General features: G+C 34.1%; 2 protein-coding genes across 3 annotated transcripts; one reads left to right on the forward strand and one right to left on the reverse strand.

The window, feature by feature from the left end:
- Window positions 1-584: 584 nt before the first annotated feature.
- LOC141672529 (actin-related protein 2) lies at window positions 585-11,945 on the reverse strand. 2 transcript variants are annotated; one of them, XR_012555577.1, is made up of 16 exons: window positions 11,771-11,945; window positions 11,457-11,567; window positions 10,541-10,675; window positions 10,162-10,233; window positions 9,973-10,051; window positions 9,711-9,760; window positions 8,994-9,097; window positions 8,820-8,888; window positions 8,670-8,733; window positions 8,358-8,426; window positions 6,648-6,731; window positions 6,424-6,482; window positions 4,416-4,482; window positions 1,524-1,607; window positions 1,020-1,236; window positions 585-869 (listed from the first exon to the last, which is right to left on the reverse strand). XR_012555577.1 is itself a non-coding variant. In XM_074479147.1 (15 exons), exons 1-15 carry the CDS (start codon window positions 11,810-11,812, stop codon window positions 1,156-1,158), a joined length of 1,170 nt encoding a protein of 389 aa, XP_074335248.1. In that variant the 5' UTR covers window positions 11,813-11,945; the 3' UTR covers window positions 892-1,155. The 2 variants fall into 2 exon arrangements, 1 of the variants encoding a protein (XP_074335248.1); XM_074479147.1 differs by lacking the exon at window positions 585-869 and having other exon boundaries at window positions 892-1,236.
- A 2,165-nt stretch (window positions 11,946-14,110) lies between these two features.
- On the forward strand, window positions 14,111-18,485 carry LOC141673047 (uncharacterized). The gene is made up of 4 exons (XM_074479776.1): window positions 14,111-14,284; window positions 15,348-15,728; window positions 17,656-18,213; window positions 18,289-18,485. The coding sequence occupies exons 1-3, from the start codon at window positions 14,126-14,128 to the stop codon at window positions 18,199-18,201; spliced, it is 1,086 nt and encodes a 361-aa protein (XP_074335877.1). The 5' UTR covers window positions 14,111-14,125; the 3' UTR covers window positions 18,202-18,213; window positions 18,289-18,485.
- The last annotated feature ends 1,005 nt before the right edge of the window (window positions 18,486-19,490 follow it).

The raw sequence follows: 19,490 nt of genomic DNA on the forward strand, positions 1-19,490 counted from the left end.
TCCTACTTAATCGGGTGCATTAACAAGTATGCAATAATCAATGTATATATCATTATTATCATTGATAATATAAACAAATCTATATATAAAATGACAAATGAATTTTCACCCGCCATACGGACGTCTGCGTTTGCAGATTATCTCCGACCAATAATAAATTAAAGTGGACAATCCTGCATAAGTTAGTTATGGGCAAAATTATTATCCGATAATTATGCAATTTATAAAATAAGGTTCCCATTATATTTCGGTATTACCCAAAATTAAATGGTACCGTAAAATAATTTTAATAGGCGGTGCTTCAGCCATATATATTTAAATTATTAGTAGAGGGTGTAACCACGTCTACTTCGGTCACATATATATATATATATATATATATATATATATATATATATATATAAATTATATGCAGAGGGTGTAACCACGTCTACTCATATATATGCATATTTAAATTAAAATTATACCTTCTCAGTTTCGGCAGGGTTTCGTGCTGATAACATGTTGTAAAATACTAGTTATAACAGTATTATATCAAACCTCTGTAAAAGTAAATATAGCAGAAAGGGAGAAAGAGAGCAGACTAGAAAGATAAAAGCTGCTTGGGTGTGTTTTCCATCATTCCGAAGAAGGCTATTTATAGCCAAAACAAGTAACATAGAATTTAATGCAACGCAAATATTTCCAAATCTAAGCCTAGCCTTACTATTTAATGTTTGAAAATTACAATCAATTTACAACACGTTGTACATTTTGATACTTTCTTCATATTTTGTGCCACAGTTTGAATTCCAGGTGTGGCCAATTACTGGTTCCAACAGGGGAATGTCAGCAATGATTAAGTTACAAAATAGATGACACCCAAGCCTCTGTCACATTTTAAAAGGAGAATTAAAATAAAAGCAATAAATTATAAAACTTTCAACTGAGTTTATAAGAAACCTGTCAAATAAACTGTAGCACCAATTGAAAGAAACAAATTTCCTTCTCTAAAATATAACACAAGAAACTTATTAAACCTTGGCCTAAAGTTATTTTAAGGATGCACTGTCAATTCCAGCAGACTACCATAACCTTTGCTGATCCCCACACCAGCTGCAAAGAAAGATGGTCTCAGAAGAAAAAATGAACCGCCTCTGAACCGCCTCTGACATATCATGCCTGGCCGCACTTGCTCAAACAAGCGACTCCTTCTTCCAAATAGTCTTCTCTATTTATCCAAAATTCCGGAGCATCCTATCAAGAGATCATTTAATGTAAATAGTTGGGTAAAGTGTCATGCTATCTGTATCTAGACACTGAAACCAAACCCAGAAATTACACTATTCTAAGACAGCAATCAACATGGAACCAGTCAAGTATTGTATGAGTCAAATGTGAACTATGACAGATGTTCATTGTTCACAAACTTAAGAATTGTATAGAATGGGAGCAAGCACCTGTCTACCAGTTTATGTGCTGTGTGCGTGTTTAGCTGTGTGCTAGGGGAAAAACAGAGTGTGTGGAAGCTATGTAGTGCTAACCTTCATAATTCCTGCAAGAACTGCACCTCCAAGGTACACCATATGCTTCCTTCGTGGCGGATCCTCTATCCTCAAGCGAAGTTTCTGTTCATCGGGATGAAATGAATAATAAATTTGGAAAATTAGACTCTGCATGATGTGGAGGCAGTAATGAGCAAAGAATTCCATTTAGGGTAGGCTAAATTACAATATCAAAAATTATACTTACATGTGATAGAACAAATAATTAAAAAGTGGTTGAGCTTGTGTCTCCCGCAACTCGTGTCTCCCTTGCGGGAGTCACAAGTTCGACTCCTAGTGTGTGCGTGTGAGATTAATTATCAAAAAAATAATAATTAAGAACCGATAATGATCAAATTTTGCATTGTTCTTTTTGGTATAGATCTTCCTATAGTTGTATCCTATGATTCTATAATGCATCTTTACATGGCAATCAGCCTGCCATTTTAATAATTACTAAACCATATTTTATTCAGTTATAACTTATAAATTGAAATTACGTTTGACTGTTTGCTTCGGCTTAATTTTAGGCTCTATTTCATGAAGGTTTCCTTCCTCAATTTTTCCGTCTGAAAAATCTTCACAATGTACACACCACTGCATAGTAAATATCAGGAATGAACCACCCTACTGGACCCTTATCACCCATAGTTGTTAGAGCAAGTTCAGCGGTGGTGCTAAGATACTTAGCTATTGCTATATTTTGAAATCAAAAAGTGATTTTTGATGTTGAAATAGAACTTGTGCTCCAACTATATATAGTTATAAAATGGCATTAAACATAACTAAATAAAGCTATAGTATAACTACCTAATCTTTAAAAGCACAATTATGTTTGTCACTCTTACTATAGTTACCCGGATCCCTCCATTTTCCCACTTGCAAACTTATGTGGCAATTATAGCAACATCTGTACTTGGTTCTATTTAGCATCAAGTATAGCATTTTGCTATTTTGCATCCATGTTTATGACCCCATTGGAGTGGGATTTTTTTCTTAGGTGCCACATTATAGAGATAGCATCAGTTTTAGCAACCCACCGGACATGCTCTTAAAAGCGAAAAGTGCAACAAAGTGTATGGGCCTGCTAAAGCTAAAGCACAATGTGTAAGTGTGTAAAGTGCAGCGATGCATAAGGGTCTTCCAAAGCTAAAGCACAATGTGAATGCGTGAAAAGTGTAACGATGCACAAGGGCCTCCCGAAGCTAAAGAATGATCAAACCCAGCATAAATTGAGTGCATTTGCAGTGGTAAATGGCCCCAAGGAAATTTCTTGCCAATTTAGGCAATTAAACACTGACGTATCAAATTCTTCAATACTCTTGTAGCTGTGATATACACTTCACAGTCCTTAGCTTCTTGGAGCTCTCTTGATCTATTTATACTTATTGTTGGATAAGTTTGCTGGCACTTTTAATAATTAGATATTAAGTTTTGTTCTAATATCGATTGATATTTTCTTGCAATTTTTGGAATTCTCTAAGTTTAACATCTTTATTATTTTTGATTTTGTACAACATCCAATTCTATATTGTAGATTAATTTTTTTACATAATGACACCCACACCCACACACACACACATATCTTTCTATACAAGTGTTGAGAAATTTCCGTCATTGATCCTATGATGAATTGATGATATATCTATATTCTCAGGTCTAAAGGCCACCTTAGATTATTGCTGATGTCATTTGAAAAATCTACCAATATTATTATTTGAAAGAAAAAATTGCATTCAAAACCAATAAAATGGCTAAAAACATAGTAATTTGGGTGCACATCTAGAACACATGCCTAATATAAAAAGGGTAACAGGCACCACTGCTTTCCCATATCTATTTTCGATATTGAAGGAAGTAGGTTCTAAAACAGCAGACACTTAACTTCCTATATACATGAGTGAGGCCTAAAGAGTAAAGATGCACCACTTTCAAGATCTCAGATAAAGAGATCTTTGTCCCACATTGAAGTGCACTTTCAATACTCTTGTAGCTGTGATATACACTTCACAGTCCTTAGCTTCTTGGAGCTCTCTTGATCTATTTATACTTATTGTTGGATAAGTTTGCTGGCACTTTTAATAATTAGATATTAAGTTTTGTTCTAATATCGATTGATATTGCATTCAAAACCAATAAAATGGCTACAAACATAGTAATTTGGGTGCACATCTAGAACACATGCCTAATATAAAAAGGGTAACAGGCACCACTGCTTTCCCATATCTATTTTCGATATTGAAGGAAGTAGGTTCTAAAACAGCAGACACTCAACTTCCTATATACATGAGTGAGGCCTAAAGAGTAAAGATGCACCACTTTCAAGATCTCAGATAAAGAGATCTTTGTCCCACATTGAAGTGCAGTTCATAATATGAATAAAATATAAGGCATGTTGAGGGCTCTACAAATTTTATCAAGATATCTGACAAGTTACTACATTAATGTGCTGCGGATCATTTTGATTAAGAGACGTGAAAAATTATAAAATCGGCTTTAGCCACTTCAGACAAGCTAACCAATCTTTAATACATACCGAAAACAATAGATACACATCTAATCTAATCTTATAATACTCCAACGCCCAAGAAGACATTTTTATATTGTATTACAGGCGTTTTAGGATCTTGCAGACCTAAGACTCTAGATTCAACTGGCTTGTAAGTTAAAATACGCTCCTTGTTTCATCAAGTTGTCCTGGAGACTTGAATAAAAATTTTCAAATTATCAGTTACGTATTTCCAAATTACCCAATAAAGTTTGGTCACCAATCTCAGTTTTTCTTAGCATCATATCATATTGATAGCAGTAAATTGTACATGCGATTTAAGATAGTTTATCATCCTATCAGTTTTCACTTTCAATTAAAAGTAAACATAAATCAAAGATTACCTTCAGTCCATCTTTGTTCCCTTTCAAAACAACATCAAGATACCGATCTTGAATTTCTTTCTCAAGGCTGCAGAAAACAACTGAAGTATGGTTATGAAACAAAATACGCAAGTGATACTGGTAACTACACCCAAGAGAAGTGTTGGTGTCCTGAATTTGTATCTTCATTGATTTAAATTAAAAAATAGACGTCGCTCATTACTACATGATACATCCATATGGCTAAAAAGGGCTAGGAACATGAGAAATACATTTTTCCATCAACATGTTACAGGTCATATATGTTTCCAATTAAAATATACTATATTCAGACTTGGCTATCTGGTAACCATATCAGCCATACCATTCTCACCACAGTGAAAGTAAAAACTTGTCTGACAATGATGGCCCTTTAGAAATCACTTTAACGTCCAACTAATTTAAAAAAGTGCCTTGCAAAAACGGCGGATTTTTTTTGCTAATTTAGTCATTGTTTAAGCTGTTTAAAATTTTTTATCTTCTTGGTCTTTGAACTGAGAACAAATATTTCTATTGCTTGTCCCAGGAAAAGTGGGAACTACAGGCAAAAAATGATTCTTCAATTTATGGAACATTAAAGATAACATATGATCAACTTAAGCTCTCCTCCTAACCTTGAGATTTTAGGAGAGCTAGTACCTTGACATGGTATCAGATGCTACAATTCTCAAATTTTTAATTTTAAACACTATACCTAATTATTGCCTCAAAGATGGGCTCCTAGTTATACACTATCCGACCATATTGGGTTTTCGACTGAGGGGAAGTATTAATTAAGATTATGCATGATCCAAGTAGGCCCTCCTCTTACTCTTAAGGGTTAAGGTTTTAGGAGAGTTGGCGACTTGACAAGGAACATTAATTACCATAATACTAGTTTCAGATCCAAGAAGAAAGAAATCTGAATGCAACATATATTGTATTATGTTATACATATAATTATAATGGTGTCATGTTGTCTCAAAGAATGTTCTTTAATTTGTGCCTTCACTGATGGAACAGAGTTAAGAAGTTGGCTACTACTCCCTCCGTCCCTCCCAAATGTTTGGGTTGGGCACGGAGTTTAAGAGAATGATAAAGTAGGAGAAGAAAGTTAAAAAAGTGAGTAAAGTAGTGGGACCCATTAATATTATATATATAAAGTGGGTATAGTGGAGAGACGTAGTGGATGTAGTTATTTTAAAAGTTATAAAAACTTAAATATTTTTGGAAAATTTTGAAATGTAAACAATTGGAAGGGACATCCCAAAAAGAAAAGTGTAAACAAATGGGAGGGACAGAGGGAGTAATACAATACAAGATCAAATTCATGGAAATACAAACAGTTAGTAAAGGAGGGACTAGTATTTAACCAACTTCACTTTTAAATTTATTCTTATATAACACACAGGTACTTGGAACAGTTAGTAAAGGATGGTTTTCTTGTTCCAACCGGAACCAGGGGTACTTCGGTTTGGGGTTTAACAGTAACAGGGGCGTTTGTGCAAACGAGCGAGCATGCATACACTCCTAATAAATTAATGTTTTTGTCTATTTAAGATAAAGCATAGTCATCTTCCTTCCCTAGCTCCATACCTCTCTTTCTTTAGACATACTATGATTTTGTTCTTATATTTTTATAAATACTAGTAGGATGTATATGTATCTATACAAACATATGTATAGGTTATTTAATGTGTGATTGCAAATTCTCTAATAAAAATGACTTGTCCAAACAAAATGAGGAGCCATATGTCAAAGATGGTCATTTGTATATGTATCTGGTGGATCCACCGCTATTAGCAGACAAATATAGGCGATAAACAATCAATCGGCACGGCATTAAACATGTTACTTGGACTACGGAGCAAAGTGTCTACAGAGTGTCCAATATGGCAAGTGAACTCTACCTATTTCTGGACACAAGTACGAGGACATAACATGATTTACTAACAAAAAAGTATAGAATATTTCACAGAAAATAGTAACAGTAAAAATAAAAAATGCGTACCGACTAGGTAAACCAGGATACATAGTACTCCCTCCGCTCAAAACTATATGTTGGTAGAGCTGTAAAAGGTAAAATACAAGCTCAGTAGGACATAGTAAGAGACTTGCAAAGTGTAGAGATATTATGATACAGGAATGGCCGCTACTTAATAAGGTATTCAAATACAGCTATTTAAAAAAATTGTGTGAAATATAACTATTTAATAAGTTTCTAGATTTAGTTACCATCATTCGATTGTCAATATCCATTTCCTGTATGCAGCGAAATACCATGTCAGCCATTCCATCCCCTTCAACATCAATAAGTTCCTACAGGAAGGAAAAATATGAGCTCGTAAGTTCCAAATTAATGTCGCTTTAACATAGGGAAGGAGTGGGCCTGTGTAGATCATATTAATGAATATTTTACTTGGGAAAGGAGTGAAATGCTCTAGTTTGTGTCAATCATATAAATGAGCTGCTCTTTCACTTGAATGGGAACTTGTGCAACTTTATATATCTAAATACCACACTTGGTGGTCAGTCGATACTATTCATACTTGTTATTTCGTAAAACTTGATACATATAATGACGTTTCATAAACAGGATAATGGTTGATGGAAAACATATTTTATCTGGAATTAGTTTACATGGATTGGTGGAGAATTAAATGCTTTTACACTGTTCAGAGTTAATCTTTACTTGCCAAAATAAAAGGTTAATTTCAGCTATGGTCTAGCACTTGTCATCCTCGACCTGTGATTTATATCTTTCAGTATCTTTGGTTTGTACTAGAAAGTATTGTGTGATCATATCTTTACTCCAACTAGAAAGGTAAGAGGTGCGAGACCAATGCTTCTCATGGAAATGGCATACCCAATCAACAATTTAAGTTTAATTGGTTGTCTAGGACTGGTATGTTTCCCAAGTACTACAATATGTATTCTAAACATAATTTAAGTTCTCCATATTTGGCTCTAAGGTGGGAGAATATGCAGATCAATGAATTTGAAGATTAATTTTTATTATTAATTAGTAAAAGAGATAATTGTGTTTTATTATCAGATTCAATAGTAAATAAGTATATTATTATAGATATTCTAGGTTATGATAGTAAGATAATGAGTTGTCTCATTACTTATATATGGCAGTAAATTACTATTAAGAAACAAATACTGGTTAGGATAGTTTCCGTATTTTCAGTATTACTTTTATAATTCTGCACCTATATAAGATGTAAATTATTTCCAGACTTCGATTAAATATTGAAATTGAGTTTGATCACTTCCTATGGGTTTTGATCCGAAAAAAAAAAATAATGGTTCCATAATTCCTTTTCAGGACTTGCGTATCATGCATGTTGTTTCTATACATGTTCAAGATACAAATCTGAAAATTTTGGTTGCCATCACTCTTTTTGTTGGTTGTTTATGCACAGGTCATGATAGGGTCATGGGGATGAGCATAAACCGAACCAAACCGCAAATATATCAAAATCGCGAGAACCTCATCATAGGTTTTGGCTTTAAAAATCATAATTAACATGTCTGGTATGTGGTTTCCATTTTTATTGTCAGAAACCTAACCTTAGTTCATGTCACCAGTCTATCAGAATACCAAAATAACCTACTTAAACAAAGAAAAACTGCCAACCCCAAGGTGAGTGACAAAGAAAGCTGATTAGATAATTTGTAGCTCCCTTTTTATCAGAAACTAACGCATTATACTATGTCAATGAAAAAAATTACATTACTCTAATTTGAATACTGCCAGTGACTGCCTAAACTTTTTACATTGCTTTCAAGTATTTTCTAAGGGCAACAAAGTTTTTAGCTGTGGTGGGGATGAGTACAACATAGAGCAGGAAGCCACTACATCAATGTTTATACAAGCTTTCTGTATATGAATTAATTGACATTGTATTTACTTCCAACACTAAAAATTGAATGTCTTACAGGTGTAAAGAGAGCCTCAGGGGCCTGAAACCTTTCAGTGCCAACTTTGATGACTCTTCCATCTGGGAGCTGAATGAATAAAAATTTTATATGAATCAGAACTTACTCCACATGTTCACATTAGAAAGCCGTACATGCAAATAGCCAAAATAAAAAGTTCTATAAAAAGAAGACTGCCAAAATCCAAATTCCAAGAAAAAATATCAATGATAAAACAAAAATCAAGCATAAATTGATGTTTTGCAGCTATACACAACATGAGACAGTATAGTAACATATAGTAGAAACACAACTACTAGGTCATCAACTTACAGTATAGTTCTTGACAAGGATAGTGGTCTCAAGTCCCAACTGATATTCCCTTTTATAATCGTAACTGCAGTATAACAGACATCACATAACATGTATGATCTAACAAAGAACATATTTTGTTAGAAATATATGAAAGTGTCACACGTTTACCTCAAGTAGCACAGCTTCTCTTTTATATCCCTAACAGTCTCAAAATCAGCACTCCTATTCATAGCATACCTTCAAAGCAAGCAATATGCCTATGGTCAACAGTCAACACGAGTAGTACATTAAAAGTAGACTTTTTTATTACTTTTAACAATTGGTTAGATTAGAAAGGCTAACCCTCTTCTCTGAAGCAAGTCAACAAGATACGATGTAATATGCCGTCCAGCAACATTCATTCTTTTTGTAAGATGAGGAAATGAGTAGCCATCAACAACAGGAACCTGGAAAGAATAGAAAGTACAAACTATAAAAGCTTTTGAATTATCTAACTAGTGGTTATGCAGTAATCCGAGCAAGAATTACAAAAACATTTTATATAAAATGCCAAGATGGACTAAAATATATGATGAAATAGGAATACAATGATATACAGAGTGTTAAAAACACTAGAATGGAAAGAAAGATAAAATAAGTATAAAAGAAAGTAAGTGTATATCACATAAGAGTCCGACAATCTACGTCTTTCAAAATTGGATCCAACTTGGAAGTAGTTATAACACATGAACAGTCCACCAAAAAATGTATTAGTGTTATAATAGCTTAACAAAAAATAGATAAATTTACTTGGCAATTTATTATTAGATTGTTGTAGTCACTCAACCAAGTAGATCAATTCACACTCACACAGAATAATACGGATATCCCTATTATTTGGAAACCCGTTAGGCCCAGAGCACTAACGGACCGATGGGTTACCTACAGTTTGGCTTTCGGTTATAAAGTATAGATATATAAATAGTATATATATATATAACCATATATCAATGTAAACCATGAAATATAGATTAGTGCAGTTGAAATATCTTGAATTCCATGGGAGTGTCAGTAATTTACCACGTGGGTGACACCATCACCAGAGTCAATGACAAGTCCAGTTAAAAGACCTGAAATTTCAAAAAGATAATCACATGTTTGGCTTGTTGGAGATTATTATCTAAAACTATATCCTGGTCATAATCTTGGAATTATAACTGTTTCAAATGAGTTTAAAAAGGGAGAGGATTCACTCCTAGCATGAAAAACAGAAATAAATTCCTTGCATATCCATCATGACTACCATTTTAAATATTTAACCTTTAATCATCTCTCTAAGCACCTTGAGCATATAATGTCAAAACAGCCTGAATTTGTATGAAGACCCCGGCAAAATTGTACTTCTCAAACATAGTCTCAACCTGCAGTTGAAGTAAAATTCAGGTCAAGCATCGGAAATACCTATTGCAATATTAATAAATTCAAAAATCAGATACCAAAAACTTTTAGGGGATGTAAAGAGATCATTAACCATTTTTTCACGATTCTTGGAGGGATTGAGAGGTGGGTCTGTCAGTAGGATTTTGCATTCTGCCGGATCAACCTATAATATACGTAAGCAAAAAAAAATTGTTATGAATTCAACATACTCCTGATCCAAAGTGAAATTCCTGCATGAATTTCTGGCCCATCTTTAATGGACATTGCATATAAGTTTTACCAAATGACTCACTGAACAGATAAGCAGAATCAATACTTATCCCAACATTGAAGATTGAACTCTATGCTGTTTTGTGAAACCTTAATAAGTATTATGCGAGGGAGGTCTAAGTTTTTTTAAAGAAGTTTAGGATTGAATGACCAGCTAAGAAAGATATCAATAATATTTGAACACATATGAGGGATTGTACCTTTAGTTCGCTATAAAATACATGGTCCCATACATGACCCATATCATCCCAATTTTGAACTATACCATTGTTGACAGGATAGGAAATGTCTAATTGATGCTGCCATTTTAAACATGCTTCTCCAACAAGAGTGTCCTGTATGTATACAATTTAATTATTAAAAAGTATGTATACAGTGTATGCTAGAGAGAGACTTAATGATACATACTAAAGACACGGAATAATCAAAAGTATACAAAACAAATCAGCAAATTATGTTCATGGGAGATTAATATGGCATGCGTATTACTAAATCTACTCAAACGGTTTATACATGCCTTTTTTAGTTAAGAAGAAAAAGAATACAGACTTGAAGAAAAAAGGAGAAAATTTGGAAATTATTCTTTAGTCTGTTTATCTGTTTTTTGAGGGAGTAAATTATGACGTTTGTTATTATTAATTCATAAACTTATATATGGCTTGACTCTAAATAGTTCCGCTTGCAAAAGAACTTTGACCCAAGTTTTCCTTCTGTTCTCTCCTTTAGAAAACTTGGGAACACGGCTAGGAGATATCTTCATTTTTATTTTATTATGTTCCCAGATCTTAACTTATGCATTGTACTTGTAAAAAACTCTGCAGATAGGATCCACTTTTGATGCTATAACAATCTCAATAGTCAATACAAGTTGACGGCAATTTCATATCGGTTTAGGTAAGAAGGGACGGAATACTAACTCTACAAAGGAACAAGTATTACACAATCTAATAAGTAATTTAATTGTCAAATATAAACTTTGAAGGAATATATCCAAACTCTATGTTAGCAATCTATACCAATGTAGAAACGAAGTCACAATATTTACATAAATAAATATAGAAATAGTACTGATGAGGGGGTTATAGGTGTAAAAGAATGAAGGGTGGAATAACAAACTTGAAGTTCTTGTTCCATTAGAGATTCTTCATATCTAAGCATTGGTCTGCCAACCACACATGGAAACACGGAAGTAGGGAAATTCTCTCCGGCAAAACCACACTTGACATACTGCATCAGGTTCAATTAAAAAAAAAACATTTTATAATGAGATGGATGAAAGAGGGGTAGTATATCCAACAATAAAGTCATACAGGAGAAGACCTAATTGGGCTATACATGAATCATTAATAGAGAAGCAATTGAGAATATGAAATGAGTAATAGATACATGATATAAATCATAAATCATAATATATATGTATTCAGGATTACCCCAGTTCCATTGTCGCACACCACCACTTTTTTGCTATCCATCTTTCGAAATTATTTGAATTAAATTGAATTGAATTGTTGCTTCTTCTTTCTAATCAATCCTACAATTTCAATTTCATTTTTCAGGTTCAGTCTTCACCCAACGCCCCCTTTGTCTTTTCCACTTTTCCTTCAACAGTACCTAAACAAAACAAGGGACCAAAATGTCATTTTCGAGTCTTAAATAGTCCAAAATGTCAATTTTGAAAATAATGACCCAAAATATCACCTCATAACAGTACTTCGTCTTACGATTTGTATTCTTAATACAAAATGGTAGATAGTGTGCCGTTTTGGTACTTTATTTTTTTTTAATTTTTTTATAATGTGCAAAACGTTAGTTGAAGTGGCATTTTGGCTCAAAACGGTATATCATATAGCGTTTTGTACCAAAACGTTACTTTATCTATCATTTTGCGCATAAAAAAAATCAAAATGCCAAAACGTTATACGAAGTACCGTTTTATCTTTTACATAAATGGTACACGATGTACCGTTTTGAAGTGACATTTAGGGTCATTTTTAACCCCCAAGTGACATTTAGGGCCACCACCCTGGGGAGCACAGGTCCTGACAATGGACACTACCGAACCGTACCAAACCGAAAATACCGAAAACCTAAAGTTCCGTTGAATTTTGACTATATTCATACCCAATTGTACCCAAATTTGTACGGAAGCGAATTACCGAAAAAATGCAAGAAAAATTATATGGAGGCCCCATTTTTATCGGAAATCTTGGAGACCACCTACGTTCTGCAATTAAAACACTATAAAAGGGGGGTTGAATACGATACCTACAATCTTTTCGATTCGTTTCAAGTTCTTTGTTATAAGTATGGAATCAAGATAAGCACAAAACAATTCGAGGAATATATTGTTTTATTAATATAAAACTTGAGGTTGCACAATCTAATCCATGAATTGATTAGCTACAATAAATTCAGCAGCACTACTTACTTTGGGTTTACAAGCTCAATAAATATGGTCTTCAATGGAGCTCCCGTAATTCACTTTATGTTGGCTGAAGAAGATGACCAAATGAAATTGTATTCATATGATGCTTTGTAAACTTCCAAATCCTTAGGACAAGTGGCACAATTTGAACCACTTAGGCTCTGTTCACTTCACTTGAATGGAATGGTTTTGGGCTGAATAGAATGGTCATTCCGGGCTGAATAAAAAATTGGTCTGTTTGGTTGGGCCAGCAGAATGGAATCACTTATCCTAGTCCATTCCGTTTGGGCTAAAATATAACAAATCCATTCCTTTTAAAATATGCGGGGCAGCCTCATTCCTTTCTCGGGGCAAGCAAATTGGATCTCTGCAATCGATCTCTCGCTCTCTCTTGTTTCGCTCGCTCTCTCTCTCTCTCTCTCAATCTCTCTCGCTCTCTCGGTAAGATATCTCTATCCCCTACCTCTGTCTCTCCCCCCTCTCTCTCTCTCTCTCCTTCCTCTCTCTGTCCCCCCTCTCTCTGTCCCCCCGCTCTCACTCTCTCTCTCCCCCTCCCTCCGTCACTCCCCTCACTCTCTCTCCTCCCTCCTCTCCCCCTCCCTCCGTCACTCCCCCCGCTCTCTCTCCTCCCTCCTCACCCCCTTTCTCTCCTGTGTGTCTCTCTTGTGTGTGTATTAAATTAGATAATTTGTGATTTTTAATTATTGCATACTTAATTACCTTTTCTGTTCCTGCGATTTTTTAATTTAATTTGTGATTTTTGATTATTGCACTTATAATACGATGTTCACAGGAGTACCTTTGAGAATATTGCATACCCAATTTATTATTGATGTTCCTGATGTATCTAAATCTGTGATTTTTGATTTAAGTCTCCAAATTGGTGTTTATATATTTCAAATTCAACTTGTTTGCTCATCTCAAACTGTTTTATTTTATGTATTGATGTGCTGTTTCTTTACTGGCCTTTTTGCTGTTTTGTTTCAATGTAGTTATGGCCCGACTTTCGTTGACTATGATTCAACATATTCGGAAGAAGAAAGCTATTTTAGTATATACACTATGGATGCGAATGGTTTTATCATTTAATGTTGTTTTCCAACTTATATATCTCCCTCAATTGACGAGAAGAACATTGAGGGAACGATACACGATTTTTAAGATGGAGCGAAATCAATATATACATAGGCTGATTCACGAGGGTCCTTCTAGTTGTGTAGAAAATCTTCGAATGGATAAAAGATCATTTTATAAGTTGTGTTTTATGTTGGAGTCAAGGGGTTATGTGCAAGAAAGTAGACACGTTAACGTGGTAGAAAAAATTGCTATGTTTCTTAATATTCTAGGACACCACACAAAAATGAGAATTGTTCACACAGATTTTCAAAGATCAAAGCAGTCAATCACTAGGTATTTTCATGCGGTGCTAAATGGGGTCTTGAGATTGCAAGGAGATTATTTTAAGAAACCCGAGCCAATTCAAAGCAACTCAACCGATAAAACGTGGAAACATTTTAAAGTATATGTCAAATACGCTATATTTTACATTATTTACATAAGCTCTATGACAATGTGCAACTTAATTATGTATATTTATTTATAGAATTGTTTGGGAGCTTTGGACGGGACACACATTAAGATGACTATACCCGTAGAAGATAGGCCAAAGTACAGAAATAGGAGAGGTGAAATTACGACAAATGTTCTTGGAGCTTGTTCACCTAATCTACAATTTCAGTATGTATTGACGGGTTGGGAAGGATCAGCCGCAGATGGTAGGGTCTTAAGAGATGCTATATATAGACATCGATTGATTGTCTCGACCGGTAATTAATTATATTTTTATTGTTACACATTCAATAAAATAGAATACAACAATACAAGACATACTTTATTTTGTAATGAAGGTACTTATTATCTAGTAGATGCTGGCTATACTAATGGGGAAGGTTTTTTGGCACCTTTTAGAGGAGAAAGGTATCATTTGAATGATTGGGATGACGATAATCAACCGACATCTGCCCATGAATATTTTAATATGATGCACTCGTCAGCTAGGAATGTAATTGAGAGATGTTTTGGCATCCTAAAGAAGAGATGGGCGATTCTTAGAAGTCCATCATTCTATCCCGTGAAGACACAAAATAGGATTGTCTTAGCTTCTTGTATTCTTCACAATCATATTCGTACTGAATCAGAATTTGATCAAGCTGAAATTGAGTTTGATCAGCATAGGCCCGAGGACCCCAATGATCAAAATGAGCATGAGGCGGACGAAGATCACATCACAACTATTGGCACTTCAGATGTGTGGACTGCATTTAGAAATAACCTAGCTGACTCGATGTTTAATAATTGGAATCAGTAGATTATTTTCACTGTTATTAGACTCTGACTCGATGTTATGTTTCCTGGAAGTAAGCTGTAGCTTATTGATATTTATCTTGTAATTGAACGGTAGTTTGACTAGTTGATGAATGTACTAGAATTAAGATGAACACTGGTCTAGAGCTACAGTTCTGCATAATTTAATCATTACTTGATATATAATTACTTGTGTCTTCTGTCTTCATTGTTTACAGATGGCATCGGATACTAATACTACCATGGAAAAAGAGGATAATATTGTGGAAAGAGGTGCAGGCAGAAATAAAAGGAAGTGGAGTGAACTAGAAGATGAAAAATTGGTCGAGGCTCTTTTAGAACTTGTGAATAATGGAGCATTCAAAGCTGACAATGGTTTCAAGCCAGGATTTTTGGGGTTTTTGGAGAATTCACTGAACGTCAAACTGCCAAATTCAGGCCTAAAGGGGAAGCCGCACATTGAGTCTCGACTAAAAACTCTTAAGAAGGATTATACTATGGTTTACGACTTAAGGTATGGAAGCACTTCTGGTTTTGGTTGGAATTCCGAGAATCAACTAGTCACAGCATCAAGAGATGTATGGGCCGAATATGCCAAGGTATGTGTTTCTGCAGTATCTTTTGATTAAATTAATAGATTGCTGCCTATGTAATAGTTCAAAATCAATGTACACATATTTCATGGTTCAAATCCTACATATATCAGAATATATTCATTTGCCATGTCCTTTATGTCCTTTAAAACATCGATCAAATGTGTTTTATCAATTACCTGTGCCATGTCCAGAACCTCAGGGATGAACAAATGTGTTATATCAAATGTGCATATACGAGAACATATTTAGACAAGTGTCCAGATAACGCAGTTATGTCTTACTCAATGACCAATGTTACTTTAGCTGATATATAATATAATTTTTGTGAAGAATGTCTATCTATGTGAAGAAGGATAAGAACATGACACATTAGATAGTAAATAGTGGTAAGTGGTCATTTGAACTAGCCATCACAGTTACTGAAAACTTCACACTTGCAAGAATCTTAAAATAGGCGAAGAAATTGGAAAGAACATGATATAGATTAACATTCACCAAGTAAAATTGTAATACGAAAAAAGTAATTTTGGTTGATATCTCTTCTTCATAGTAATTAGCTTAACTAGATAAGAAAACAATAATATATTACTGACAAAAAAGGGTAGCAGATGCATATCTATACATGAATAAGTAAATATATTTTCTATATCATTGATCTGCATCACACTGGAGAGAGTTCCTTCACAATGTATAAAGTATCATGTATAACAGGAAGTTATTGGCAAAGATTTGAAGGATAATAGAGTAAGTGCAGATCTAGTAACAAAAAACAGTCAACAGAGGATATATCTTCTAATACTATATATCTTCTAATTTAGTGATTTCTTATATGTAATTTAGTGATTTCTTATATGTAATTTATTGTGAATTTGTTTCTGCAGAAGTAGATATTTCAGGAGTATTGATAACCAAGTTATGTGAAATATTAGGAGTAACTGGAGTGATAGAGACTCTGAAACAGATGTATCAGATGTAGAAGAGGGAAAATGATCATTAAAATCAAACCAGTGATTTGAGAAATAAGAATCTGAAGAAGTAGAAGTATGAGTAGTGTTTAGATTTTAGAAAAGGAAAAATTGACTGATGAAATACCATATGTCTAGACACAAATATTTGTTTAGTAGTCAAATTAAGCAACTTATAACCTTTCTCACCATGTGGATATCCCAGAAAAACACATCTGATAGTTCTTGGTGCAAATTTATCAGACTCATGAACAGAAGAATAACACAAACACCCAAAGTTGTTGTTAAGAACCAGATTAGAGATAGCCATACCTGCCATACAAACTTCTGGACTTTTAAAAGGAGGATTAATACCAAGAAACATAGTCATCATCTTATTTAATTGAGTTATTTGCTGCTGCATTTGTGCCATTGACTCTGTAGAACCATAATTTTCCTGAGTTATTTAGAAGTTGTATCATACATGCTTGATCATGGGTTGTAGTAGCAGGAGCAGTAGATACACTGGTTGGTATATGTAGTAGTTTTAGAAGAAGGGAGTGAAGGTTAGTCTTAATAATGGACCTTTTCCTTTTCTCTTGCATTTGATGATGTGCCTTGTTTCAAATAGGTCTGCTATCTTTTTTATGTGCCTGTTAATCAACAATTCTCGCAAGAAATGAGAATAGTGTTGTCTGCTTGAAACATCTGGTCTTTATCCTCGGAAGCACAAGTATTAGAAGATATATAGTAGTTGTTTTAAATTTAAAACAACTAATTAACATCTAAAGTTGATAACATTTAGGAAATATTAAGGAGGGTAGTTCTGCAGAAAAAGCAAAATAAAAAATGTCAACAAATCAAAGTGATAATCTCAGTTGGTTAAATGTCGTGCAAACAAATAATGCGAGAGTAATATCATCTCTCTGTTTTGTGAAACACATTCGTTGTGTCAGTAAACTTAATCTGCATTATTTTATTTGCAGTCTCATGTTGGGGCTTTGAAATGGAGGACCACACCATTTCCATATTTTGATGATCTTACAATTGTCTTCGGCAAAGATAGGGCAACTGGCCATAATGCTGAAAGTGCAATGGAGGCGGAAGAAAATGTTAATTTAGAAGAAGCTGCTGTCGCTCAAGGAGGGAATGATGAGTCAAGTATGCAAGCATCTGATGAGTCTAGTTCTAAAAGGAGTTCGAAGAGAAAGAAGGTTGATGTTGAGCAAATGGCTGAAGTGATGTATAATGCTTCTAAAATGATAGCAGCTGAGTTTGCAAATTCAACTAAGGTGATGGCAGCTGAATTTGCGAGTTCCACCAAGTTATTAGTTGCTGCAGAGACAGATAGGTTAGAGAAAAAGGAAAAGCTTATGGATGAGTTGTCAAAGATCTCTGATATTGATGTTGTACAAAGGTTCAAGGCTGCAAAGAAAATAGCAGATAGTGAGAATTTGATGGTATTATTTTTTGGAGCATCAGATATAGAGAAGAAAGATCTTGTTGATGTTATATTTGCCGGTGAAATATAATCGTTATTGCAGGTATATAGTTTAATTTTTTTTTTAATATTTTTTCTAGACATCATTTCCTTCCTGATATTCTTTTTATTTGGGCAGGCTTTGTTTGTGAAATTTGGGAGTATGTCATGCAAGAAGTCAGGGACAAGAAGAGTCAGGGCCTTCCTTTTGTATTAAAGCAAATCTATGCCTATTTTACTAGTACTTTATTTTATGACTTACCAATTATGTGACTCAATTGAAGTGTTATTTTATTGTTTTTACTCGTATGAATGATATCAATTTTTAATTTGGTACTCGACATTTTATGTTATGTATAGATAATTGTACTTATTTTACGGTTAAAATATTATTTTGTTCGAAAAGTTTCAAATATCATTTGTTCAAAATTAAAATTAATATCAAGTTTTATAGAAAGATCAAAGTAAAATTATTAATTTTCTAATACTTAAAATAAATTTGACTTAAAAATAAATTAATAATATTTATTCCATTATAATCAAAGTTAAAATAAACGATCAAATACAAGAGATTCAAAAATATGTTGACCAATTTCACTCCATTCCGTCGTTAAAAATGGACAAGTGAACAAGAGAATGGAATGTTCATTCATTTCCTTCTCCATTCCATTCCTTTGTCATTCCATTCCTTCTTCCATTCCATTCCTCCCCCATTCCATTCATGCGAAGTGAACACAACCTTAATTCTTTTAGAAATGCTTCATTTGTATTTCTGAATAATTTTCGAGTGTTAAATAGCGACCAGAGGAAAATACTTGTTTTAATCTAAACTGCGACCACAGAGGTGACATTTTGCCTTAAAAGATTTTGGTTATCTTCTAACCTGCGACCTTAGAGTAGAAGGATTGCCTTAGAATATTTTCCTCTCAACCTGCGGCCTCTTAACCTTCGACCACATGGTAGTGGTTTTGCCTCAGAGTATTTTTCAAATACTCAACCTACGACCACATGGTAGTGGTTTTTTCTTAGAGTATTTTTCAAACACTCAACCTGCGACCTCTAACCTGCGACCACAAGGTAAGTTTTGCCTTAGAGAATTTTGCTAACTCTCAACCTGCGACCACAAGGTATTGAGGTTGCCTTAGATTATTTTCCCTGTCTTCAATAGTTGTACCAAAGAACTTTTCCTCTAATTAACTAAATTAATTCTTTTCTGAAATGTTGATACTCGGTGCACTGGTATGGTTCGCAAACAACTAACATGAGTGGATTGAGTCTGAGCAGAATTTCTCTTGGTAGCTTTCTTTCTAGGATCTATTAATTTTGTTGAGTCTGGGAGAG

The sequence above is a fragment of the Apium graveolens genome, chromosome 7 (assembly GCF_009905375.1).
Source record: "Apium graveolens cultivar Ventura chromosome 7, ASM990537v1, whole genome shotgun sequence".
NCBI classification, from domain to species: Eukaryota; Viridiplantae; Streptophyta; class Magnoliopsida; order Apiales; family Apiaceae; genus Apium; species Apium graveolens.

Bases quoted from the DNA above. Each gene is read 5' to 3' on its own strand.
- LOC141672529 (XM_074479147.1), bottom strand. From the start codon at position 11,812: ATGGATAGCAAAAAAGTGGTGGTGTGCGACAATGGAACTGGG. The intron at 6,483-6,647 runs GTAACTAAATCT...TACCTTTTACAG, and splicing joins ATATTGACAATCGAATGATG to CTCTACCAACATATAGTTTT. The intron at 1,608-4,415 runs GTAATCTTTGAT...CCCGATGAACAG, and splicing joins GGAACAAAGATGGACTGAAG to AAACTTCGCTTGAGGATAGA.
- LOC141673047 (XM_074479776.1), top strand. From the start codon at position 14,126: ATGAGAATTGTTCACACAGATTTTCAAAGATCAAAGCAGTCAATCACT. The intron at 14,285-15,347 runs GTATATGTCAAA...CATTGTTTACAG, and splicing joins AAACGTGGAAACATTTTAAA to ATGGCATCGGATACTAATAC. The intron at 15,729-17,655 runs GTATGTGTTTCT...TTTTATTTGCAG, and splicing joins TATGGGCCGAATATGCCAAG to TCTCATGTTGGGGCTTTGAA.